The following is a 27609-nucleotide window of genomic DNA, read 5'->3' as shown; positions in this document are numbered from 1 at the left end:
ACCACACCCAGCCCCATGCTCTATCTTGTAAGTTGATTATCTTATTAATAAGACATTACAAATTAATCTTTTTTTTTTTTGAGACAGAGTCTCACTATGTCACCCTCAGTAGAGTGCCATGGCATCACAGCTCACAGCAACCTCCAACTGTTGGGCTTAAGCAATTCTCTTGCCTCAGCCTCCCGAGTAGCTGGGACTACAGGCACCCACCACAGTGCCCGGCTGGTTTTTTTTGCTGCAGTTGTCATTTCTGTTTAGCAGGCTTGGGCCTGGCTTGAACCCGCCAGCCTTGGTGTATGTGGCTGGTGCCCTACTCACTAAGCTATGGGCGCCAAGCCCACAAATTACTCTTTTGTATGTATCTTGTATAAAATGTATCTCATGTTTTGTTTTTTTTGTTGGTTTTTATTTTTGCTGTTTTTGGCTGGGGCCAGATTTGAACCTGTCACCTCCAGTATATAGGGCCGGTGCCCTACTCCTTGAGCCACAGGCACTGCCCCAGGAAATAGAACATTTTAAGATAGAGTCTCACTTTGTTGACCCCGGTGGAGTGTCATGTTGTCACAGCTTACAACAACCTCAAACTCCTGGGCTCAAGCAATTCTTTTGCCTCAGCCTCCCGAGTAGCTGGGACTACAGGTGCCCACCACAATGCCTGGCTATTTTTTTGTTGCAGTTCAGCTGGGGCTGGGTTTGAACCGGCAACCCTCCATATATGGGGCCGGTGCCTTACCGACTGAGCCACAGGTGCCGCCCTTATCTTATGTTCTTAAACCCCCCAAAAATCACTTAGTTTTTGGTATGAATTATACTAAATATGAATTCAAATATAAATTCACATTTCATTTTGGGCCTTAAAGTGACTCTCAAAGGTTTAGAAATAAAGAAAAAGCATACTGTAAAATATGTAAAATACTATATCCTAAGGTTGGAAACAAATAGCTCACTCTACCAGTGGTGTGCTAGAAGATTTCTCCCCAACTCCTTATTTAGTAACATCATGTTACTAGCTTAAAATTGGACATGGTAGTAGTAGTCGTCACAGCATGGAAATCAGCACATGCCTCAGAGTTTGTTTCTCTCATGGTGCTGGTTATCAGAACACCACTGATTATAGTGCCATTTTGTGTCTCTCCCCAGCTCCACATTCTCAATGGGAAGTTAGAACTGGCAGAAGGCAGCATTCAAACTAGTGTGCTGATAAAGCAAGAGATAAAGGATTGTCAAGAATTACTACTTCTAGGCCCATAGCTCAGTGAGTAGGGCGCCAGCCACATGAACCGAGGCTGGTGGGTTCAAGCCTGGCCAGGGCCTGCTAAACAACAATGACAACTCCAACCAAAAAATACCCAGGCATTGTGGCGGGAGCCTGTGATCCCAGCTACTCAGGAGGCTGAGGCAAGAGAATCACTCAAGCCCAAGAGTTGCTGTGAGCTGTGATGTCATGGCACTCTACTGAGGGTGACATAGTGAGACTCTATCTCAAAAAAACAAAAAAAGAATTACTTCTAGCAGCAAAATATTCTTTCTAGACAGCTTCTATTTAGGATGAATATTCTTTACTAGGATATAGGGATAGAGGCAAGTGCTTAAAAAAATTATTAAACAAGGGTGGCACCTGTGGCTCAAAGGAGTAGGGCACCGGCCCCATATGCCAGAGGTGGTGGGTTCAAACCCAGCCCCGGCCAAAAACTGCAAAAAAAAATTATTAAACAAGATCTCCTTACAGTGTAACATGAAGATTCCTTGGAGATATAAATTCACTTCTGAAGTTGTGCATGATTTTAGATATAAAACTCTGAGACAGTCCACTCCTGATTTTGAGATTCATGACTGAATTATGGTTAGGACAGGTCAAGAAATGAAAATATTTAATAGTATACACTAAGAAAGTTATCATTGGAAAAGGCATTTCAAGTATTAGAAAAGAAGTATGTCCTTTGAGAGAAGAGTAAAATGACAGCTAATGACTTGTCGTTTTCCAATATTCATTTTAATAACTGCATATATAGCATTATTAACAATAGCCAAAAGATGGGAAAAACCTAAATGATTATCACTAGATGAATGGATGAACAAAATATGGTATATCTATACATGGAATATAATTCAGCTATAAAAGGAATGAAGTATCAATACACATTACAACTTGTATGAATCTTGAAAACATTATATTAATTAAAAGCAGTCACAGATATCCACATATTATATAATACTTTCATTTGAAAGTCAGAATTGAGAAAGTGGCCAGGCGCAGTAACTCACAACTATAATCCTAGCACTTTGGGAGGCCAAGGCCAGAGGATTGCGTGAGGTCAGGAGTTCAAAATCAGACTGAGCAAGAGCAAGACCCCATCTCTACAGAAATAGAATAATTAGCTGGGCATGTTGGTGCATCCTGTAGTCCCAACTACTCTGGAGGCAGGAGGATCACTTGAGCCCAGGAGTTTGAGGTTGTAGTAAGCTATGATGATGCCACAGCACTACAGTGCGGGTGACAGTGAGACCCTGTCTCCCCCCACGCCCCCCCCCAAAAAAAAGAGAAGAAAAAGGATTGGAAAAGCTATTGAGACAGAAAATCTTAGTTGGTGGTAGGATAATGGAGGCATAGGAGAGTGATAGCTGGAGAGTATAGAGTTTCTACTTGGGGTGATGGAAGTGTTTTAAAATTGATTGTGGTGATGGTTGCACAACTCTGTGAATATACTTAAAATCACTGAATTGTACACTTTTAAATGGGTGAATTGTATACTCTTTGAATTATCTCAATAAAGCTTTTTTTAAAAAAAGTCTTATAGTTGCATAAGGTTGAAAAATCAAGTGTTGCCTGTTCTTTTTTTTTTTTCTTTTTTTTTTTTTATTGTTGGGGATTCATTGAGGGTACAATAAGCCAGGTTACACTGATTGCAATTGTTAGGTAAAGTCCCTCTTGCAATCATGTCTTGCCCCCATAAAGTGTGACACACACTAAGGCCCCACCCCCTCCCTCCAAGTGTTGCCTATTCTTTAAGAAATAATCTGTTAGTAATTATTCTATCTTTGTGCAGGCAAATGGAAATCAACCAATAAAATCTTCTAAAGAAAAACGGAAGAGAAGCCACCATGAATCTGGGAAAACGGTAAGTTTTACAATACAGTGTAGAGGTTCGATAAAACGGCAAGTATCAGAATATCATTACTATAGGCCAAGTGGGGTGGCTCACGCCTGCAATCCTCGCCCTCTGGGAGGCCAAGGTGAGCTCAGGAGTTCAAGACCAGTGTGAGTAAGAGCAAGACCCTGTCTCTACTAAAATTAGAAAAATTAGCTGGTCGTTGTGGTGGGCACGTATGGTCCCAGCTACTTAGGAGCAAGACGACCACTTGAGCCCAAGAGTTTGAGGTTGCTGTAAGCTATGATGCCATGGCACTCTACCCAGGGTCACAGAGTGAGCCTCTGTCTTGAAATAAATAAATGAATGAATAAATAAATAATAGGCTCGGTGCCCATAGCATAGTGGTTATGGTGCCAGCCACATAACACTGAGGCTGGCAGGTTCAAACTCAGCCCTGGCCAGCTAAACAACAGTGACAACTGCCACAAAAAAATAGCTAGGCCTTGTGGCAGGCACCTGCAGTCCCAGCTACTCGGGAGGCTGAGACAAGAGAATTGTTTAAGCCCAAGAATAAGTGAGCTGTGACGCCACGGCACTCATGAGACTCATAGTGAGTCTCAAAAAATAAAATAAAATAGGGCGGCGACTGTGGCTCAGTCGGTAGGGCGCCGGCCCCATATACTGAGGGTGGCAGGTGCCTGTAGTCCCAGCTACTTGAAAGGCGGGGGCAGGAGAATTGCTTGAGCCCAGGAGTTGGAGGTTGCTGTGCACTGTGATGTCATGGCATTCTACCCAGGGCGACCGCTGGAGGCTCTGTCTCAAAAAAAAAACAACAAACAAAAAAAAAAAACCCAAGAGCTGTAGGGGGTCACCAAAGCCCAGGAGTTGGAGGTTGCTGTGAGCTATGTGACCACATGGCTGAGGGTGATAAGTGAGACTCTGTCTCTACAAAATAAATAAATAAAAGAATATCATTACTTTAAAGTTTAAATGATAAATTTGATGATATGCCTGGATATACCTCAGAGCTCTGGTATTCAAATGTTGTTTAATTATATTTTGTCCTAAAAATTGATGTGATTTTGAAGTAAGATGTACTATGTAGTTTTTTTTTTTTTAAGCATGACAGCAGAATTCAACTTTTTATTGAACACCTTACCAAAAAGATTTAGTCAAAAAGACCAAAGCCCATGTCATCATCAGATTCCTCAGATTCTTTCTTTGCTTCCACTTTCTTCTCCTCAGCAGGGGCAGCAGCAGTGGAGGGGGCAGGACCTCCTGCTGGTGCAGCACCAGCTGCTGGAGCAGGTCCACCAGCCCCTACATTGCAGATGAGGCTCCCAATGTTGACATTGGCCAGGGCCTTTGCAAACAAGCCAGGCCAAAAAGGTTCAACATTTACACCAGCTGCTTTAATGAGGGCATTTATCTTATCCTTCGTGAGGGTCACCTCATCGTCATGCAAAATGAGGGCTGAGTAAATGCAGGCGAGCTCTGAGGCGGAGGCCATGGCACAAACGAGTACTGAGATAGCGCTGCCTGGCACGGTTCTAGTCACCGGATGAAGTGAGGGCCTCACCCCAATGCGGCCTTAGCTTCCTCTGAAGAACCGAGCACCTTGGCTGCAGCTGAGGAAAGAGTGATGTACTATGTAGTTTTATTAATTTTTTCCATGTAAATATTTACTGTCTCATTCCATGAATGATTTAAAGTAGTTAGAAGAATTTATAAAATAAATAAAAATCAGTGAGGGCGGTGCCTGGCTCAAAGGAGAAGGGTGCCGGCCCCATATACCGGAGGTGGCGGGTTCAAACCCAGCCCCTGACAAAAACTGCAGGAAAAAATAAAAAATCAGTATCAGGAAAAATATGAGTAGAATGAAAAGGTGACAGTATAAGAATATTCAGGCCATTTTGTTTATATGGAGCTGAAATTGGGCTACAAGTTTGATCTGAGCTTTTTAGAAACCAAAACTAAAGTAGAAGCAGAATAAGTTACCAATCGGCTCAGTGCCCGTAGTACAATTGTTACGGCTCCAGCCACATACACTGAGGCTGGTGGATTCGAGCCCAACCCGGGCCAGCTAAACAACAATGACAACTGCAACAAAAAATGGCCAGGCGTTGTGGCAGGCACCTGTAGTCACAGCTACTTGGGAGGCTGAAGCAAGTGAATCGCTTAAACCCAAGAGTTTGAGGTTGCTATGAGCTGTGACGCCACAGCACTCTACCGAGGGTGACATAGTGAAACTCTGTCTCAAAAAAAAAGAAAAATAAATAAGTTACGAAATTGATTTGTTCCCCAAAAAAATAGTGTTTCCTTCTAGTACTTCAGGGGGAAGGAAACTTTTCCTGACCTAAATCCTATAGTTGTTGTATATTTGAATCTTATTTTACCAAGTCAGATCATGTATTTTTCATTTCTGAGATATTCGTATTTTTCCAACTAGACATTTTGGTAAGTAGGTTAAAAATTAAACAACTAAAAATTTAAACTGTGTTTAAAAATTAAATGTTAGAGGGATAATTTAATATAATAGGTTAATATTTTCAATTATATAACTTAGAAAATAAATGTAGTAACATTTCATTAATATATTAGGTTCTTTCATTTTGCCCAATGTATTGAGCCTTGATTTTTTTCCTGTAAAATACTAATGTTATTCATAATGAGTTTAATTTATTTCAGCAAAATCAAATTTTGATAACTTAGAGATAAGAATTCCTTAAGAGGGTGGTGCCTGTGGCTCAGTGAGTAGGGCGCCATATGCCGAGGGTGACGTGTTCAAACCCAGCCCCGGCCAAACTGGAACAAAAAAATAGCCAGGCGTTGTGGCGGGCGCCTGTAGTCCCAGCTGCTCAGGAGGCTGAGGCAAGAGAATCGCGTAAGCCCAAGAGTTAGAGGTTGCTGTGAGCCGTGTGACATCATGGCACTCTACCCCAGGGCAGTAAAGCGAGACTCTGTCTCTACAAAAAAAAAAAAAAAGAATTCCTTGAGAGAGAGGATGGGTTGGGAGCTATGGGTGGAGGGAAGGTATTTGGGGGGACCTCACCTAATGTGCATGATGCAATGGTACAATTTCAAAACTATTAAGAAATGAGTATAATTGTGATGGGTGTGTTACTTAGTTCAATGTAAGCATTTCACATTGTATATCGAAGCAGTACCCTGAACCCCATAAATGCATCAATGTACCAAGTTATGATTTAATAAAAATAATAATAATTAAAAAAAAGAATTCCTGAATTCCTATTCATTCAAAGTATGCATTGAATGTCTATTATATATTGTGTCAAGCATTGCTAAGTACCAAGAATACAAAATTGACATGATTTAAATCTTCCATGATGCCAAGGCAGAATGTTTTTCCATTTGTAACTCATTTTAAAATATTTTTGCCCTTCTCATCCCTCCATAATTGTTTACTATTGAGGACATAATGTTAAATCTGTCTTCTAACTAGTACAGCAACCATAATGAAGATCTTACATTTTGCATATATATATATATATATATATATATATATATATACAGTGTCCATAGAGTTCATGTGCAATTTAAAATGGTTGTTAATTTTTTTTCTTTTTGTAGAGACAGAGTCTCACTTTATGGCCCTCGGTAGAGTGCCGTGGCCTCACACAGCTCACAGCAACCTCCAACTCCTGGGCCTAAGCGATTCTCTTGCCTCAGCCTCCCGAGTAGCTGGGACTACAGGCGCCCGCCACAACGCCCAGCTATTTTTTGGTTGCAGTTTGGCCGGGGCCGGGTTTGAACCCGCCACCCTCGGTATATGGGGCCGGCGCCCTACTGAGTGAACCACAGGCGCCGCCCAAAATAGTTGTTAATTTTTAATTGCACATGAACTTAATGGACACCCTGTACTTTCAGAGCCATTTGAAAATGTAACTATGTCAATAGTAAGTTTGTCTCTACTTTTAGAGAAACCAAGTATCATTACTGGGCATCTACCCAGAAGGGAAAAAAATCCTTTTATCATAAGGACATTTGCACTAGACTGTTTATTGCAGCTCAATTTACAATCGCCAAAATGTGTAAATAGCCTAAATGCCCACCAACCCAGGAATGGATTAACAAGCTGTGGTATATGTACACCATGAAATACTATTCAGCCATTAAAAAAATACTTTACAGCCTGTGTGTTAACCTGGATGGAGTTGGAACATATTATTCTTAGTAAAACATCAGAAGAATGGAGAAGCATGAATCCTACGTACTCAATTTTGATCTGAGGACAATTAATGACACAGTGGGGGTGGGGGAAGGGGAAGAGCAGAGAGAAAAAGGAGGGAGGGTGGGGGAAAGGAAGAGCAGAGAGAGGGAAGGAAGTGGGGGTGGGGGTCTTGATGTGTGCTACACCTTTTGGGGGCAAGGCACGATTGTAAGAGGGACTTTACCTAACAAATACAGTCAGTGTAACCTGGTTTCTTGTACCCTCAATGAATCCCCAACAATAAAAAAAAAAGAAAGAAAATAAGTTGGCACATGCAGCATACTGATCCCTGTATACAAGTGCCTGAATAAAAAAAAAAAAAAAAAAAAAACAGGTATGTCATAGTAGGAAATAGTTATGCTAGGTATAATTTTTTTAAAAAGAAAGAAATCTCAAAGACATGAAAAAAGATCTAAAATTAAAGACATTTAAACTGGAAAGACATTTAAACCTATTCTAAGCAGTTGTTTTCTTTTGACAGGTCCTCCATCACTTCGATTCTTCTAGTCAAGAGTCTATACCAAAAAGGAGAAGGTTCAGCGAACCAAAGGAACATATATGAAATTATTTTTTCTTCTAAACATTTGCAAAGTTCTTCTCAACATTTAAATTAAAGGACACTATATTTCTATTTTAAGGTGTGTTTTCCCTAACTTTGAAAATATATATGTAGTTTTGTTTATTTTTTAATATATATGTAGTTTTAAGTAGTTCATACACTAAAATGAAGTTCTTAGCTGACTACCATATTGTGGTTCTTAATTTTATTTGGGATGATTTGACTAAAACTAAAAGTATAAATGTCATGATTCTGTCAATATTGATCTATCTTCCACTTTGGTGGACACTTCTTTTAAATATGTATTAACTTTTAAGGCTTTCTAAAGCCACTTTTGAAATAATGTTTACTTTGGCATTAAAGTTTGGTAGGGATTCACTTTTTACTTATGTTAAAACTAGACCATTTAACTGGGTGTTTTGTCATTGTGTTGTTATTAAAACAATGTTCTTTGATACTTTGTTATGTTATTAACGTGATAGCATATAATGAATAGTTTGAAAATTGGTGCTTTCCCTTTTTTTCCTTTTTTACATTTTTTACTACATGACAAAAAGATAATTGATTGTTAAAGTCTGGCATTTTTAGCAGCATAAATAAAATATTGTTCAGTATGTAGGTTTTTTCATGGCTTCTGATTTTTACTTAATTAGCGGAAAATGTTTAGGTACTTTTTTTTAGGTCATTCGGTAGGTATTACTTTGGAAGAATTGAGCATACTTTCTAGATCTTTTGAATGGTAGCATGAAAGATACTATGCTTTCAATGAGAAACCTGGGAGCTAATTCCAGCCTTGCCCATTTATTTTGCTTTAGAAGGAAGCTTCAAAACTTTGTCTATTTGCCTTTTGTAGTTTCAGCAGCCATATTCCAAAAATGTACATTACCCTTAGGTTTGTCTGTGATCAGTTCTGTAAGGAATGTTGGTATGTATGCAATGGTAGAAATATATCCTTCCTCTTTAAGGATCAGGCTTTTCTGGAACAATCAAATCAGGTATTAGCTGTCAGAAACAACTCATTTTAACCTGTTTATTTATTCGTACTGTATTGCCTGGATCCCAACACATGTCACCTAAGTACAGTAACCTACCTGCTGCACTGAAATTGACCAACAGAAACCTTTCGAGATTGGCGGCCCCTGTTAGCTCACTGAACGCTTTGATTGGCCGGCTTACTGGTGTGGGGAAAGCGCAGCCCTCTTGCCTCTCTTCACTGAGGTTCCTTCATTGGATTGACCAGCTGTCAGGTTGAACCCAAACCTGCCTCCTTTTGGTGGTGTTTGTCTGGATCGCAACACAATAGCCAGGGGGAGAGCCTCCCCTCGTAAGCTCCGATTGGCTGGACTCAACCTTGGTGATTTCTGATTGGCCCAATGAAGAAACACCAAGGTAGGTTGCCTAGTTATCCTGAAGAAGCTGATGTGTTATTCCTTCTCTGCATCGAAGGATCAGGAAGTTTGTGCTCTCTGCGTGGCTGAGAAGTTTTTCACCTGTTAGGACGGGGGTGGAGTGGGGGGAACAGGTGTCCTCCTAAAATAGAGCACAAACTGCAACCTGCGTCCAGCCGTAACCCAGGAGTAACATCAGGTAAGCAACAAGAAAATCACATTTTCTAACGTCCAAAAAAACCTCTAATTTGTTTTGGCTTTATTGGAAAAGGGAGGTTTTTATTTATGAATTTGTTCTCGGCCATTTGTTTTCTTAAATAGGATTTTTAACTAGTAAATGTCTAGGGGAAATTAATTCCTCAAAGAAGATTCTCCTTTATTTTCTTTTCCCCGAAGGTTTAAAGTTTGTTTCTTTGAATTAGGAAATAATCTCAATTCACAAACAAGGTTGTGCCAAATAAGATTAGTGCCCTTAAGCATTTATTTTACAGTTCTCTTTCTCCTTCTGTCTTCCTGCTTCCCACAAAAATTATGTTTGAAATATACCCTTATGCAGAGAATCTTTGGTGAGTCACTTCATTTGTGTTTCTGTTTTAAATGTTCACATGCATTTCTGAGTGTTCATTTTAATCAGTATACATTTATTGAGCAGTTACAACGTTAAAGGCATTCACTAGTTGCTATGGAGGATATAAAAACCCAAGAAGACAATATCCCAGCTCTCAAGAAGTTTACAGTTGAGAGGCAACTATACCAAACGAAAGAGTATAATTAATACTTTAAAGGAAGTTAAGTATAAGTAAACTTCTGTGAACGTACAGCTGAAGGAGAGCTCAGTTCTGGCCATCGGCATATAAATAACGGAGGAGATTCACGTAAGATTTCACAGTGGGTTAGTAGGCCTTAGAGTAATGGGTAGAATTTAGAGAGACTGAGAAAAGGCAGAGAACCCCAGCAAGTACAAAAGAGCAGAGGCAGAAAGAAAGCATGGGACATATTTGAGAAAAGGCTTGACAACCATATATATTGGGAATAGTGGAAAATATTGCTAGAAGGTAGAACTGGGTCCAATCATAATGGCTCTTAAATACTATTCTTTTGATCTTGAAAAAGATACTCCTGTATATACTTGCTGAATAAAAATATTTGTTGTATGTAATCTTAAAAACTGACATCTAGATTTATATAAAATGAAATGCACTAACTTTAAACTTTATCACAGCTGATTTAGTGCAGTGTCTTGTGACTATAGAGTTTTTAAACAACTGTAGTACATAAATAAAGGGACCGTTTGTTTGTTTGTTTTATAATTGAGAAAGAATTTTCCAGTCATTTAACACTCTCTTACCAGGGCTTTTTGTTGGCAGCTGTTTGTGTATTTGCAAGATAGTAGAGATGCTAAGTTTACTGACTGTGGAATTATTACACAATTTTCCGAGTGTTATCCTCTAGTTATGTCCAAAGTGAGTGTATGAGTTTTTAGGGTATGGGAAGGAAATATTAGAAGATATATTTCTGCTTAGTTTTTCTTTTTTACTTTGTACTTTTGTGAATGTCTTATAAATATAGTACCATTGAGTGTATACACAAATTTTATATAAATTATTATATGCATTTTGGAGTTGAGGGCTCAAGTTTTTGCAGTTCATCTTTAACTTGGAGATCCATTTTGTGAAAGAGGAGTGACAATGGTGGACGTTCACTCTTGGTTATGTACAAAAAATCTGCAGGCTTCGAGACTGATTATTTCTTCTGGACTTTCTTTTGTTTTTTTTTTTTTTTTTTTTTAGAGATAGAATCTCGCTTTGTTGCCCTCGGTAGAGTGCCATGCCATCACAGCCCACAGCAACCTCCAGCTCTTGGGCTTAGGTGATTCTTTTGCCTCAGCCTCCCAAGTAACTGGGACTACAGGCACCTGGCACAATGCCCGGCTATTTTTTTGTTGCAGTTTGGCTGGGGCCCGGTTCAAATCCGCCAGCCTTGGTATATGGGGCTGGTGCCCTACTTACTGAGCCACAGGCACCACCCTCTTCTGGACTTTCCAATTACTGATCTGATCTTTTTTTTTTTTTTGGTTTTTGGCCGGGGCTAGGTTTGAACCCACCACCTCCGGCATATGGGACCGGCTCCCTACTCCTTGAGCCACAGGCGCCGCCCCTGATTTGATCTTTTATCATTGCCATCTGTGGAGTCTAAGCTCTTGTACTTTGGGAAAGATATTGTGTTATCAACCCAGTTTTTCTGGTCATTACTCCTTTCTTTTCGTCTATATTTAAATTTGTAAATATTGCCTATTATTTATATTTGTATTTCTCTTTAATATGTCCAGAGTTTGTCTGGAGGGAAGAATGCCTGTTTCCAGTGATACAGATACAGATGCTTTTTTTTTTATGGCAGTGTCTTGCTTTGTTCCCAAGTCTAGAGTACAGTGGCATAATTATAGCTCACTGCAACCTCCAACTTCTGGCCTCAAGTGATCCTTCTGCCTCAGCCTCCCAAGTAGCTGGGACTACAGGCATATGCCACCACACCTGGCTAATTTTTCTACTTTTTATAGAGACAGGGTCGTGCTCTTGCTCAGGCTGGTCTTGAACTCCGGGTCTCAAGCAGGTATAGTGTTACTATTACAGGCATGAGCCACCATGCCAGACCTATTTCCTACTTGTATGCATTTTTATATGCATGTATGTCTGTATTTGCTTATTTACCTAAGCACACATATGGCTATTTTTTCACTATTCCCTCCAGAAACAGGTGAGAATGACCACTTTAACTCACCGGGCCCGTCGAACTGAAGTAAGTAAGAACTCTGAAAAGAAGATGGAAAGTGAGGAAGACACCAATCAGGAGAGGAGTCTAGACAATGAAGACTCTGGAGACTCCAAAGATATCCGCCTCACCCTTATGGAGGAAATATTGCTCCTGGGACTAAAAGATAAAGAGGTAATTTAATTAGATTTGCTGGAGTAACTCAAAGACAATTAAATATTGAAATGTTTTAAAAAGTAATCTGATAGAATATTTTCATTTATGCTAAATTGGCCTTAGAATTGTGCCCCAGTCATCTGGGAGTTGGAGAAGTTTGGGAGGGTGATTAATAATTTGAGGGTAAAATCCAGAAGTATAATTACTTAAAGTGTAATTTAATTATAAAATTATTCCAAAATTTTATAGAATACAGTGTAAAGTTTTGTTCTTACAGTTTCTCGAGTCGGATTGATGGTAAAATAACTCCTTATTATAAAAGTAAAAAGGAGGGCCCACATGTCGGAAGACCTCTTAAGCTTTGGAGAGAAAAAGTCTTTTAAATGAAAAGACAAGAACAAATGTGATTAGCTTTCTTACAGAAATAATCAGTAGGTTTCTTATGGCAAAAATAAAGTTTTTTGTCCTCTTTGGAGGTTTAGGAGTCAAATATTAATTGATGAGTTTTAATTTCTGAAAATTTTTAAAAATTTAGCTTTCCCTTTCTAAATTTCTCCTTATGAATAGAACATTTATCTTAAAGTATAGTTAGTCTTGAGATAGTGAGTTTTATCACACAACCAAGTATTTTCCTGGCTTTCCTACTTGTATTCCCATATACCAAGGGTGGCAGGTTGGAACCCAGCCCTGGTCAGCTGGAACAGCAATGACAACTGTAACAACAACAAAAAAAAAAAAAAAACACCAGGCATTGTGGCAGGCGCCTGTGGTCCCGGCTACTTGGGAGGCTGAGGCAAGAGAATCACTTAAGCCTCAAGAGTTAGAGGTTGCTGTAAGCTGTGATGCCCCGGCACTCTACCGAGGGTGACAAAGTGAGACTCTGTCTCAAAAAAAAAAAGAAGAGAGAATTCAATATGAACTACTAAAATAACCGGGGAGGCTTGGCCCCTGTAGCACAGTGGTTAGAATGCCACATACACCAAGGCTGGTGGGTTCGAACCCGGCCCGGGCCTGCTAAACAAAAATGACAACAAAAAAATAGCCAGGCATTGTGGTGGGCACCTGTAGTCCCAGCTACTTCAGACACTGAGGCAAGAGGATCACTTAAGCCCAAGAATTTGAGGTTCCTGTGCTCTGTGATGCCACAGCACTCTACCAAGGGTGACATAGTGAGACTGTCTCAAAAAACTAAATTAATTATTTAAATAAAATAAGATGGGGAAGAATAGAAGGCATTAAAACAAGCCATACCTAATTTTCTTTTTAAACTCAGTACGTGTAGAGCTAGAATAAAAGCAACTTCGCCAGCTACTCTGACTTTTGGCAAAGTTATCTTGAACAAACAATCCCTTAAGAATCTTAAGGGTTTGTTAAGAACTCTTATTCTCTTCGTACCCTGTTCTCTGCAGTGCTTTTAAACAACTTCTGGGTGCAAATTTTCTTCGGCATCCTTTGCACTCAGCTTTTTACAGGTAGGTGTAGTGCTTACAAGTTATGGAGGACTAAAGCTTAAGTCATTGTTAACTTTTCCTCCATCTAAAGGTAGGTGAGTTTGTCCTCTTTATAGTAATGCTGTTTTATGGAGACTTTGTATAGGAGATGGGTTCTGTTCTTGTGTTCACCGTAACAGGATAGAGAGAGCAGACAGCCCCAGGAACCTCTTCAAATCCAACATGGAGCTATTCATTTTTATGCTGTTAATTTGTATTCATAATGCAGTTTAAAGGAGTGACACCACTGCATTCTTTGGCTAAGACCTGAGAGTGATTACTGGTTTGTAAGATCTAAATATCTAAATACTTGAGGTTTGTTTTTGTTTTCCTTTTAAAATTCTTTAGGGAGAGAGAAGGGATGGTTTCTGAGGGGTTCTTGAAAGTATGATACATTGTGCAACATACAGGTAGGTTGTCAGCATAAGCTGAAATATGTGCATGTAAAAACTTAGACATCCTGTTTTATTTTCTACTTTCTTCCTTCTCTTTTTGTCCTGCTCCCCCCCACCCCCACCCAATCTTCTAGAAGTTGAAGCCGAGGGAGGATGGTAGGCACAGAAGAAACAGCTGCTCTGTGCTTTTCAAACCAAAGTGCCCCACCACCACCCCAGTTTGTCTAAGCACTGACCAGTCTATTTTGGACTTTTTCTTTCTACACCAAATTCTGATATTTTTCCTTTCAATGTAGAGATTCCACCACAAGGATGTCTTAATTTAAGAAAAACTTCCAGCTCTTTAAAAAGCATCTGCTTGAGGGAAATGTCTCTGGGCTAGCAAGTTATTTGGATTGCTTGCTTCCTTTTTTTCCACAGGGACATTGCAATCATAAAGTAATAATAAATTCCACATCTCAAAAGTTACTCTGGCCTGAGCGCAGCTGAAGTCTAGCAGAATTTAACTCTTCTGCCTCCATGTCTGTCAGTCATCCACATTCTGTTGTTGGCTTCAGAACATGAGCAGAAGATCATCATGCTAGTTAGTTACTACAGTCATGGTTGCAACTGAACTTAGGGAAAGGGCTTCAATGTATTAAGCTATGGGCTGCTTCTTCCCAGTCCCTCCCTAACAATTCGTTGTGTGGACTTCTCTCATCTAAAGGTTGGTGGCTTTTGCTTGGGATCAGTGCTCTCTATTCATGTCCTTGCTGGTCTCTGAACACATTCCTGTTGCATTAAGACTTGAAAGATTTGTAGATGTGTGATATTCAGGCACAGGATGCTAAGAGCTGTTACTATTCTTAGTTTGTAAATTGTCCTTTTGATACCATCTTGTTTTCTTTTTGTAGGTATAAATAAAAACTGTTGACAATAAAAAAAAAAAAAAAAAAACAAGCCATACATTTAAGAATGGGTAGGATTGGCTCAGTGTCTGTTGCTCAGTGGTTAGGGCCAGCCACATACACCAGGACTGGTGGGTTTGAAGCCGGTCTGGGCCTGGTAAACAACAATGACAACTATAAGAAAAAAATAGCTGGGCGTTGTGGCGGGCACCTGTACTCTCAGCTACAAGGGAGGCTGAAGCAAGAGAACTGCTTAAGCCCAAGATTTTGAGGTTGCTGTGAGCTGTGACACTACGGCACTCTACCAAGGGTGACATAATGAAACTGTCTCAAAAAAAAAAAAAAGAATAGATAGGATTAACATGAATGGGGAGAGGGGAACACAGTTTGGATGAGGGAACCTGAGTGACAAAAGATATCATAAACTTAGTGAATTTGGGAGAAAATTGAGTAGGCCAGAATAACTGAAGTAGGTGGAGAACAGTGAGATTCAAAATTGGGAAATTAGAGTTAGTCCAGATTATAGATGATTTAGATTGCCAGCAGGGACTTTTAGGCTCTTTCCTTTAGGTAAAAGAGAATCAGCCTAATGAAAACAAAACTGTAGTCCCAGCTACTTGGGAAACTGAAGCAAGAGATTACTTAAGCCTAAGAGTCTGAGGTTGCTGTGAGCTGTGGTGTTACAGCGCTCTACTGAGGGCGACATAGGGAAACTCTGTCTCAAATATATATATATATATATACACACACACACACACACACACACACACATATTATAGGCCTAGAAAGAAAAGACAGTAGGCCATTAATCAGATTGTTTGTGAAATGTTATATCATTCTTTAGATTCTTCTGAGGAATAGTTGCCACAGATTTGTTTTAAAATATTATGCTTCCCCAAGTAGCTGGGACTGCAGATGCCCACCGCAACACCTGGCTATTTTTAAAGACAGGGTCTCTCTCTGTCTTGCCCAGGCTGGTCTCAAACTCCTGAGCTCAAGCAATACACCTGCCTTGGCCTCCCAGAGTTCTGGGATTACAGGTGTTGAGCTATTGTGCTCAGCCTGAATCACTTTTATGTGCACGACCCCCGGCACGTGGAAACTGGCAGATGATAGATTAGAAAGGGCTAGGTGGCAGAGTGTGGATTTGGACTTCCTGGTTTCAGATCCTACACTGCATGGATTTGGTGATCATAATAAGTTCTGTGATTTTAGAGCCTCAGTTTACTCATCTATAAAATGGCAGTGATAATAAAGTCTCCCAGATAACTCTATAATAGGGGAAAGTGAAATAATGAACACAGAAAGTACATGATAAACATTAGTTATTATTACAGTACACGAGGGCTGGGATATAAATTCTTCCTATATTTCTGACTTATTTTTCAAAAATACAGTTGTAAAATTGTTTATTGGAGGGTGGCACCTGTGGCTCAGTGGGTAGGGTGCTGGCCCCATATACCGAGAGTGGTGGGTTCAAACCCAGCCCCGGCCAAACTACTACAAAAAAATAGCCGAGCGTTGTGGCGGGCGCCTGTAGGCCCAGGTACTCGGGAGGCTAAGGCAAGAGAATTGCCTGAGAGTTGGACGTTGCTGTGAGCTGTGACACCACGGCACTCTACCGAGGGTGATAGAGTAAGACTCTGTCTCTAAAAACAAACAAACAAACAAAAAAAAAAAAAATTGCTTATTGGAAATTCAAATGCATTTTACCATAGAAACTGTTTTAAATGGAGGATTGAAAAGACCATAAAAGTTTAATTCCCACTGAATATAATTGAACAAATTTAAAAAATAAAATATTATGCTTCATGGTCTTGAAAGCAATCAAGAAATTTAAATTTTAATGTAATTTGAGAAGTCTAAACTTTCAAGAACCATTTAATTAGATATTATCCCTGTTCAGTAACACCTCAACTGAGAAAACAAAACTTGAACACCAGCCTAACCAAAATAAAACAAATTTATTTCCTGTTGAAATTAGGAATTCGTTTATCATTATTGCTTTTGGCAAAAGTTTTTATATAGATATTATTGCTTCATGAACAATTAAAGCTTTAATTGAATTGCTAGTGTATTTAAAACCTCACATTTATTAGAACCTTTTATTAAATTCAGCTACCTATAAGATGAATGAGCCTATTAATGGTTTTGACTTTTGGTGATAATCTTTTAACGTCTCATCTTTTCAATTTGTGGATAGTGTTTTTACCCCTCCCCATTTCTTGCAAAGCTTTCTCCTAGTAATGCTGTTTATTGACTACTTACTATGCACTGTGCAAAAAAGCTTTTCATCTATTATATCACTGTAGTAAAATTGGCAAGAAGTATTGTTCATTGGAATTATGGAAAGACATTTTCACTCATTTGTTTGGTCACTAAAAAAAAAACTTATCACCCTGTATAGAGTGTCCTGCCATGATAGCTCACAGCACCCTCAAACTCTTGGGCTCAAGGGATCCTCTTGCCTCAGCCTCCCAAGTAGCTGAGACTATAGGCGCCGCCACAACACCACTCTAGTTTTTCTATTTTTAGTAGAGACAGGTCATGCTCAGGCTGGTCTACACCGGCCCCACCAGGCAGGCAACATGAATTGTACAAGGCTATGCAAGGGCAAACTTGTGAGCTCATGCAATCCTCCCAGATTGCTAGTATTATAGGCATGAGTCACCTCACACCTGGCCACTAAAAATTTATGAATGCCACATATATGAAAGTGCCAGATATATAGAGAAAAAAGGCAGTAGTCCTTACTATTTTTTTTTTTTTTTGAGACAGTGTCTCACTGTGTCACCCTCTGTAGAATGAGGTAGCATCACAGCTCACAGCAACCTCAAACCTTGGGCATAAAGCGATTCTCTTTCCTCAGCCTCCCAAGTAACTGGGACTACAGACACCCGCCACAGTGCCTGGCTATTTTTTTGTTGCAGTTATCATTGGTGTTTAACAGGCCCCGGCCAGGTTCCAACCCACCAGCCCGTGTATGTGGCCAGAGCCCTAACCACTGAGCTACAAGCACTAAGCTGCTTTATTATTTAACTTTTCTAAAATTGTGAAATACAGCATATCCAGAGAAACATATGAAACACATATGTACACTCTTAAAAAATAGTTGTTTTTGTTGTTGTTGTTGTTTTGAGACAGAGTCTCACTATGTTGCCCTCAGTAGAGTGCTGTGATGTCACAGCTCACAACAATCTCAATCTCTTGGGCTCAAGCAATTCTCTTGTCTCAGCTTCCCAAGTAGCTGGGACTATAGGTGCCCACCACAATGCCCAGCCATTTTTGTTTTTTTATTGTTAAATCATAGCTGTGTACATTAGTGTAATCAAGGGGTACAGTGTGCTGGTTTCATATACAATCTGAAATATTCTCATCAAACTGTTCAACATAGCCTTCATGGCATTTTCTTAGTTATTGTATGTAGACACTTGTATTCTGCATTTAGTAGGTTTCACCTGTACCCATTCTAAGATGCACCGTAGGTGTGGCCCCACCCATTGCCCTTCCTCCACCCTAACCTCCCCCCCTCCTTTCCCCTTCCTTGGCCCTTTCCCCATATTCTTGTACTATAGTTGGGTTATAGCCTTCATATGAAAGCTATAAATGAGCTTCATAGTAAGGCTGAGTACATTGGATACTTTTTCTTCCATTCTTGGAATACTTTTCTAAGAAGACTATATTCCAGCTCCATCCATGTAAACATGAAAGAGGTAAAGTCTCCATCTTTCTTTAAGGCTGCGTAATATTTGCTAGTCCATTCGTGGGTCGATGGGCACTTGGGCTTCTTCCATGGCTTAGCAGTTATGAATTGGGCTGCACTAAACATTCCCAACCATTTTTTGATGCAATTGTTATTGTTGTCTAGCTGGCCCGGGCCAGGTTCCATCCCACCAACTTTGGTGCATGTGGCCAGCACTGTAACCACTGCTATGGGCGCTGAGCCTCTAACAAATAATTTTAAAGCAAACAAAGAAAACTTCAGCATCCTAGAATTCTCCTCTTATGCCCTGCCTTAATCACATACTGCCCATGTCTCTGTAGTTTTATCATGAGTATATATCCCTTAACAACATATTTTAGTTTTGCTTTTTTCTAAATTCTATATTATTGGGTTAATACTGTTATGTATCTTTTGACCAATATGATGTTTGTGAGATTCATCCATGTTGCATATAATTTAATTTTAATTCAGTTCTTTGTGTTAAATATTTCATTGTATGAATATGCCATTCATTCATTGGATGCAAATGGTAGGATTCATTAACCTGCCATTCATTGGTGAGTTAATGGAAATTCAGGAGTCCATTATGAACTGCTAAGAATATCCTTGTACTTTTCAGAGGTATTCTTACAAACAATGACACTATTCATACATTTAAAAAAAATGATAAATCAGACTAGATAAAACTTTTATTTTTAATTATTAGGTATATTAATGCTATGCTTTTTACTAGTGATTCTCCATCAGGTATAGTTTATCATTATAATTTATTAGCAATGGGAGATTAGAAGTAAAAGCTTTCTTAAAGGTGATAAAAAATTTTCAGTGTGAACTAATCAAAAAGTTTTAAAAGATCAGTCATGAGGGTCGCATGTGGTGACTCATGCCTATAATCCTAGCATCCTGGGAGGACGAGGCAGGTGGATTGCCTGAGCCCACAGGTTCAAGACTAACCTGAACTAGAGCAAGACCCTGTCACTTGAGCCCAAGAGTTTGAGATTGCTGTGAATTATGACGCCACAGCACTTTACCACAGGGGACAAAGTGAGGCTCTGTCTAAAAAAAAAAAAAAAAACAAGCTCAGTCATGATAAGTCAGTGTACAACTTATCAATTATTGACTATAAACGAAGAAATTGATCTTCTTAGAAAGTGACTGAGAAAAAGATTAAAAGTCTAATTTAAGTTACTACCTGGTCTTGCCTTTTCGTTTCCTGATTACACAGAATGAGCAATAAACTTTGCCAGTGGTTATTACCATTGTGATGGGGCAAGTGTTCCAGAAGGACTCGTTCATCGGGTTTGTTAATTTTAAACATAGCTATTATAAAATTTGACTTTTATTATATCCGGCTATATATTTTCAAAGAATTATTTACTATTCATATAAAAGGAAATAAACTGGAAAACCAAAGTCCTATTTTAACAGGGGAAAATATAGTTTAAGCTGTTTCATTGAGAGTGTCTCCCTAAGTCTCTCAACCCCCAAATGCATGCTGTTCTCTTATAAAAAGCTGATAATGATATTGAGACAACACTACCCACTTAAATTGGGGCTTTGGGCTGTGCCACTAGCCTATAAATGTGCTGTGAGCCATTTCATCTCTTTTGTCTTCTTTGTATTTTATGTTTGTATAACTTACGAGTTTTCAAAACATTCTGCAATTCTCTTAATTTTGTGAGACAGGTATCATCCTCTCTTTATGACAGTCAAAAAGTTGAATGATTATTTGGCAATTATTGGGCAATAAGTTGTGGAATCTACATTCAAACTGCATTTAAAAGAGGACATACTTGCGAAACAAGTATTACATTATTTTTCTGTATTCCTTGCTAAGATAAAGAGAATTGTTTAGAATCATTAACTGCTTAATGTGACCCCAAGAATTTTATTTCCTTAGATAGCTTCTTATGGATTTTAATTTATGCCTCCTATTAAAAGATTATTATGTTCTGCAGTAATATTTAACACGAGTTATTTTTTCAAGTCTCATCCATATCTTTATTTTTTTTTTTTTTTGAGACAAAACCTCACTATGTTGCCTTCGGTAGAGTGCTGTGGCATTACAGCTCACAGCAACCTCTAACTCTTAGGCTTAAGCGATTCTCTTGCCTCAGCCTCCCAGGTAGCTGAGACTACAGGCGCCTGCCACAATGTCCAGCTATTTTTTGGTTGTAGTTGTGATTGCTATTTGGCAGGCCCAGGCTGGCTTAAAACCCACCAGCTCCCGAGTATGTGTCTGGCACCCTAGCTGCTGAGCTACAGGCACCGAGCCATATCTTTCTTGTTCAAATGTTTATACTTTTTTTTTTTTTTTTGTGGTTTTTGGTCAGGGCTGGGTTTGAACCCGCCACCTCTGGCATATGGGACCGGCGCCCTACTCCTTGAGCCACAGGCGTCACCCGTTCAAATGTTTATATATGCCAGCAAAGCCGGGCTAGGCATGGTGGATCATTCCTGTAATCCTAGCAGTCTGGGAGGCTGAGTCCGGTGGATTGCTTGAGCCCAGGAGTTCAAGACCAGCCTGAGCAAGAGCCAGACCCTGACTCTAAAAAATTAGCCAGGAATGGACGGTGCCTGTGGCTCAAAGGAGTAGGGCTCCAGCCCCATATTCCAGAGGTAGTGGGTTCAAACTCTGCCCCAGCCAAAAACTGTTAAAAAAAAGAAAGAAAAGAAAAATAGCCAGGAGTTGTAGCAGGCACCTGTAGTTCTAGCTACTTGGGAGGCTCAGGCAAGAGGATCTCTTAAAGCCCAAGAGTTTGAGGTTGCTGTGAGCTATGACACTACCCAGAGCAACAGAGTGAGACTCTGTCTCAAAAAAAAAAAAAAAAAGGCTCAGCACACATAGGCCACTGGTTAGGGCTCCAGCTACATACACCAAGGCTGTGGGGGGTTCCAACCTGGCCCGGACCTCCTAACAACAATGACAACTGCAACAAAAAAAAATAGTCCCAGCTACTTGGGAGGCTGAGGCAAGAGAATCACTTAAGCCCAAGAGTTTGAGGTTGCTGTGAGCTGTGACATCATATCACTCTACAGAGGGTGACATAGTGAGACTCTGTCTCAAAAAAAAAAAAATACCCGAGCAAAGCTGAAGCTTAGAAAAAGATTTTGAGATCCCATAAAAAACATTAAGTTTTTTAAAGCATTAGTAATGTCAGAAAAAGGGAAAGTAGCACTGTAAGACATTCTGAATGATTTGATAGTTTTATTTACTTCAGTTTTTTATTCTCTCACTTCAAATATTAAGGAGGAAACAGGAAAATTTTATGCATTACTTTTCACTTCTCCTTTCCTCAAGAAAGATGTGCTGGTATTTTATCAGGCAGAAAAGATAGAAGACTTATAGTTTTCTGGAATAAATCTTCATTATAGTCCCAGCAAAGACAAATACAGTAGAACCTCTTTAAGTTGACCACCCAAAGGATTGTAACAAACTTGTCAACATATAAAGGCAGTCAACATAAGGAACTAGGCCTACTGTGCTGATACATGTGGTACACGCTGAATCTCTGAAAATTAGGTCAACTTAAGGAGGTGGTCAATGTAAAGAGGTGGTCAACTATGGAGGTTCTACTGTAGTTCATATTTGTAAGAAATCGACATTTAATTACCTGTGTGCCCTGATCTGGGAAAGATGTCTGAGATGCTATTTCATGGTTTTGTAAGGTTGGTTTATTAAGTTGGCTAATTTCTTTGGACTTTTGCTGGAGTTGATCTAAGGAAAAGAAAACAAATAAATGTGATAGCTGCTTAAAAAAAAAAGAAAGATGTGCTGGTCATAAAGGGCAACAAGTCTAAGAAAGTAAAAAGTTTGAATAACCTAATTTGCAAAGGACAAATGTTTAAAGAGACAGTAAATAATACTTAATTACTATGACCACATCTTTAGAAGGTCTAGTGTGGAAATAGTCATTAATTTTTCTCCTCGGTCACTCGGGCATACATTAGAACCCATGTCACATATCCTCTTTATGGAAGGAAGAGGATACTATTATACTTAAAATAGGTAAATATGAGTAAGTGATATTCTTTTATCTTACATCTTAAAGCTTAAAAACCAAATGAATAAATAGGGCTTTTCTAGATTTTTCTGTGGGAGTATAATTATATTAGTTTGCTAGGGCTCCTACAATGAAATACCACAGATTAGGTGTCTGGCTTAAACAATAGAACTTAATTTTCTTGTAGTTCTGGAGGTTAGAAGTTCAAGATCAAGATAGGCAGGTTTGGTTTCTTTTGAGAAGGCTCACCTTGCTCTGTTGTGCCCTCTTAGGTCTTTCCTTTGTGTGCATGAATCCCAGAGGTCTTTCTGTGTCCAAATTTCCTCCTCTTAAAAGAACACCAGTCAAACTGGATTAGGGCCCACCTTAACAACCTCATTTTAACTTAATCACCTCTTTAATGGCCCTCTCTCCAAAAACAGTCATATTCCAACTTATTGGGGGCTATAACGTGAAAGTATGAAATTCGAGGGTACACAATTCAGCTTATAACAATGATTTAGATACCGTGTCACATTAAATGTAAAATTAAAATGTTTAAAAAAATGATTTAGAAAAGGAAATAGATAATTGCATGATAATTTACTTATGTCCACCTGGAGTGCAATTCACCCTCCGAAAGTGTCATTAAAATAGTATAATGGGGGGCAGCGACTGTGGCTCAGTTGGTGGGGCGCCGGCCCCATATGCCGAGGGTGGTGGGTTCAGACCCGGCCCCGGCCAAACTGCAACCAAAAAATAGCCGGGCGTTGTGGCGGGCGCCTGTAGTCCCAGCTGCTCCGGAGGCTGAGGCAAGAGAATCGCTTAAGCCCAGGAGTTGGAGGTTGCTGTGAGTTGTGTGAGGCCACGGCACTCTGCCAAGGGCCATAAAGTGAAACTCTGTCTCTACAAAAAAAAAAAAAAAAAAAATAGTATAATGGGGTGGCACCCATAGCTCAGTCAGAAGGGTGCCCGCCACATACACCAAGGGTGGAGGTTTCTAACCCAGCCCTTGCCAGCTAAACAACAATGACAACTGCAACCAAAAAATAGCTGGGCGTTGTGGTGGGCACCTATAGCCCCAGCTACTGGTAGGCTGAGGCAAAAGAATTGTTTAGGCCCAAGAGCTAGAGGTTGCTGTGAGCTGTGACACCACAGCACCCTACCCGGGGCAACAGCTTAAGACTCTGTCTCAAAAATTAATAATAATAAAATAAATTTAAAACAATAAAATTGTATGATGATGTGATTTTTTTTCCCCTTCGAGTCAGCCAAAACTTATTTCTCCCAGCAAGTCACTGAGAAAAATAAGACAAATACACAGGTAATTAAAATATTTATCTTCCCAAAAGGAGCATAGGGATCTGATAGGGAAGAAAAGATGTGTGTACAGTAACCATACTATTGGCACAACAAAAAGGGTACCCAAAAAGTGCTGTAGGAACATGGAAGAGGGAGAAATTCCTTGTTGGTTATTCTTTACTTTCTGTTTGCCTTCATTCATTCACAGTTGTCCAAAAGGTTTAAGGTGGGAATGGCCAAAAATACTGGGCCAGGCAAGATGCCTCACTCCTGCAATCCTAGCCCTCTGGGAGGCTGAGGCGGGATTGCCTGAGCTCACAAGTTGGAGAACAGCCTGAACAAGAGTAAGACCCCCCCCGCCCCTAAAAATAGCTGGGCGTTGTGGCTGGCGCCTGTTGTCCCAGCTACTTGCGAGGCTGAGGCAAGAGAATTGCTTAAGCCCAACAGTTTGAGGCTGCTGTGAGCTATGATGCCATGGCACTCTACTGAGGGTGACAAAGTGAGACTCTGTCTCAAAAAAATAAATAATTTGGTGGCACCTATAGTTCAGTGGGTAGGGCGCTGTCCACATACACCCAGTCACCAGGTTCGAACCCAGCCCAGGCCAGCTAAACAACAAAGACAGCTGCAGCAACAACAAAAAAAAAATAGCCGGGCATTGTGGCGGGCACCTGTAATCCCAGCTACTTGGGAGGCTGAGGCAAGAGAATCGCTCAAGCCCAAGAGTTTGAGGTTGCTGTGAGCTGTAACGCCATAGCACTCTACTGAAGGTGAGATAATGAGACTCTGTCTCAAAAAAAAAAAAAAGGTGGTGCCTATAGCTCAACGGGCTAGGGCACCGGCCTCATGCACCAAGACTGGTGGTTTCGAATCCAGCCTAGGCCTGCTAAACAATGACAACTACAACCAAGGAATGGCCAGGCATTGTGGCAGGCGCTTGTGGTCCCAGCTGCTCACAGAGGCAAGAGAATCGCTTAAGCCCAGGAGTTTGAGGTAGCTGTGAGCTGTGATGCCACAGCACTCTACCCAGGGCTATAGCTTGAGGCTCTGTCTCAAAAAAAAGAAGAAAAAGAAATAAATAATTTTTTTTTAATAAATCAATAAATGGTAATTTTTCTAGTGAGCAAAAAAACCTTAGTTGAATGCTGGGCATAAATAGCCACTTACATGCTTTAAGCTAAACTTCTGTGGGGTATTTTTAAGTTTTTAAAGCAGTAGTTTCTCATTTACTAAAGTTGAAAATGATCTTGAATCAGCTCTTACAAACTGAGCAACCGATGGCCAGCCCTTAGTATCAGAATAACAGAACCCTGGAAAATGTTTCCTAGAAGAGAGCCTAATCTAGTGATCTCAGTAATCTGGCTTTCCTGTTTCAGTGACCTCACATACAGTATGAAAAAAAAGTAAATAAGATTGTTCACTATTTTCTTACTGGGATGATGTACCATACCTCAAAATAATTTACCTGGGGATATAATTTGGGAGATATAAAACTGACTTGATACCTGAATTGGTTTCATGTGGCTTGTAGGAATTTTAGATGAATTACTGAGGTACAGAGGAAAAGAATTTAATTCGCTATTACATACCTTCCTCTTGATACTGGTAACAATTCCAGATCTGGAAATATTGTATATGATAGGATTCTTTCACTCTTAACTTGGTTCTCTTTCCCATTGATTTCCATCCCCACACTTTGTTAATTTAGCTTACTTCTAATCTTAAAATATAGCAGCAGCCAGACAGGGTGGCTCATGCCTATAATCCCAGCACTCTGGGAGGCCCAGGCAGGTGGATTGTTTGAGCTCTGGAGTTGGAGACCAACCTAAGCAAAAGTGAGACCCCATCTCTACTAAAAATAAAAAAACTAGCTGGACATGGTGACACATGTGCCTGTAGTCTCAGCTACTCAGGAGGCAAGAGGATTGCTTGAGCCCAAGAGTTTGCAGTTGCTATGAACTACGATGATGCCACAGACTCTACCCAGGGTGACAGAGTGGGTAGAAAAAATGTTATAGAAGCATCATATTGAAACTCCCTGTTTTTCTGGATTTCACTTCCCTCTCTGCAAAATAAAGAGTAATGTCTGTGGTGTCTTCTAGCTATAAAATTAATCTAAATTAAGATTAAATAAAAATTTATCAATAAGCATTTTATTATTTCTAACCAACTTTTATAATTTAGTTAATTAACTTTTGGGATGAGATATGGGGCTGCTGCCTAGGTCTTAAATTGTAGTAATAGGTGAAGAATTTATATGTCTCCCCAGAAAACTAAATTTCCTAGATTTCATTTTCATCTTTATGTGTTTGTTGTTGTTGTTGCAGTTGTTTTTAGCTGGCTGCGGCCAGGTTCATACCCACCACCCTCGGTGTATGGGACCAGCGCCCTATTCCCTGAGCCACAGGCCCTGCCACCATTTTCAACTTTAACCTAGAATTTCTGCTTCGTAGAATAGTGAGAAAAGTGTGCTTTTTATTTCTTATCCCTCTGTACATTACTATTTTTGGTGGTACTTTGAGTTGGTCAAGCAGAATATTGGAGATCCTACTACTACTCATTCTATATAAACATTTAAATGATGCTTTATATGGCAGTTAAATCTTTTCCAGAATTTTCATCCTTTGCCATTAGAAGTGTGGCTGTTAACATCTTCACTCTAATTATAAGAAAGATTTAGGGAATAATGAAGGATTTGAAATTGTAAAGGTTCACACAAATTGTTGTTTTTCTTGTTTGCCTAGTGAAAAAATGAGTAAATATAGCATATGCTCTTCAAAAAGAATGTAAGTGGGGCGGCCCCTGTGGCTCAAGGAGTAGGGCACTGGTCCCATATGCCGGAGGTGGCGGGTTCAAACCCAGCCCCGGCCAAAAACCACAAAAAAAAAAAGAATGTAAGTGATAGAAGTATAATTAACAAAGAAAAGAGCCGGGTGCGGTGGCTCACACTTGTAATCCCAGCACTGTGGGAGGCTGAGGCGGGAGGATTGCTTGAGCTCAGGAGGCTCTCGCTCGAGGCTTGTCTGAGCGAGAGTGAGACCCCAACTCATGAAAAAAATGGAAAAACCCAGCCGGGCGCCGTGGCGAGCGTCTAATCCCAGCAGCTTTGGAGGCTGAGGCAGCAGGATGCCCACAGCCGGAGTCTGAGGTTGCAGTGAGCTACGACGCCATTGCCCTCTGCTCAGGGCATAGGGTAGAACTGGGTCTCGACCAAAAAAAAAAAAAAAAACAAAGAAAAGAAATTCATTTCCTAGAAATTTGTGAATATTGTTAGACTTTTTATTCTAAAACATTTCCTTTTTTCAAAATTATGAATAGTTCATACATACAAAAATGTATAAAAAATATAAAATTCCCACATACCCACCATTCACCTCTCTATCCATGCAAATTCATATAAGGTAGAAGAGGTGTGGTGAATTATGATAACAGAATATAATATAAATGTTATAAATTTGACAACATAATCATAATTTAAAAATTGGGACATAAGGCAATTAAGAAAGTACAGGAGGCATAAGGACACTTGTACTAGACTGTTTATTGCAGCTCAATTTACAGTCGCCAAAATGTGGAAACAGCCTAAATGCCCACCAACCCAGGAATGGATTAACAAGCTGTGGTATATGTATA

The 27609-nt window shown here is 39.8% G+C and overlaps 3 protein-coding genes across 3 annotated transcripts in view; 2 read left to right on the top strand and 1 right to left on the bottom strand.

Moving 5' to 3' along the window:
* HORMAD1 (HORMA domain containing 1) overlaps positions 1 to 8410 on the top strand; it is a 30327-nt gene extending 21917 nt beyond the window's left edge. Inside the window, exons 14-15 of the mRNA XM_053590815.1 lie at positions 3048 to 3119; positions 7805 to 8410. Of these exons, the coding sequence (XP_053446790.1) occupies positions 3048 to 3119; positions 7805 to 7885 (153 nt within the window). The 3' untranslated portion in view covers positions 7886 to 8410. The remainder of the gene's footprint in view (positions 1 to 3047; positions 3120 to 7804) is intronic.
* On the bottom strand, positions 4261 to 4602 carry LOC128585664 (60S acidic ribosomal protein P1-like). The gene is made up of 2 exons (XM_053590804.1): positions 4532 to 4602; positions 4261 to 4456 (listed from the first exon to the last, which is right to left on the bottom strand). Exons 1-2 carry the CDS (start codon positions 4600 to 4602, stop codon positions 4261 to 4263), a joined length of 267 nt encoding a protein of 88 aa, XP_053446779.1.
* An 851-nt stretch (positions 8411 to 9261) lies between the features above and the next one.
* The window catches only part of GOLPH3L (golgi phosphoprotein 3 like), a 41472-nt gene continuing 23124 nt past the window's right edge, over positions 9262 to 27609 (top strand). The window contains exons 1-2 of the mRNA XM_053590782.1: positions 9262 to 9469; positions 12019 to 12213. Of these exons, the coding sequence (XP_053446757.1) occupies positions 12031 to 12213 (183 nt within the window). The 5' untranslated portion in view covers positions 9262 to 9469; positions 12019 to 12030. The remainder of the gene's footprint in view (positions 9470 to 12018; positions 12214 to 27609) is intronic.

This window comes from Nycticebus coucang, chromosome 5, assembly GCF_027406575.1.
Source record: "Nycticebus coucang isolate mNycCou1 chromosome 5, mNycCou1.pri, whole genome shotgun sequence".
Taxonomy (NCBI): Eukaryota; Metazoa; Chordata; class Mammalia; order Primates; family Lorisidae; genus Nycticebus; species Nycticebus coucang.
This window is presented reverse-complemented; position numbering and strand designations above follow the sequence as displayed.

What these genes read in the sequence shown, in the direction of transcription:
- LOC128585664 (XM_053590804.1), bottom strand. Translation starts at nt 4,602, where the DNA reads ATGGCCTCCGCCTCAGAGCTCGCCTGCATTTACTCAGCCCTCATTTTG. An exon ending in GACGATGAGGTGACCCTCAC is followed by an intron (nt 4,457 to 4,531) that starts GAAGGATAAGAT and finishes CTTGTTTGCAAA; the next exon opens with GGCCCTGGCCAATGTCAACA.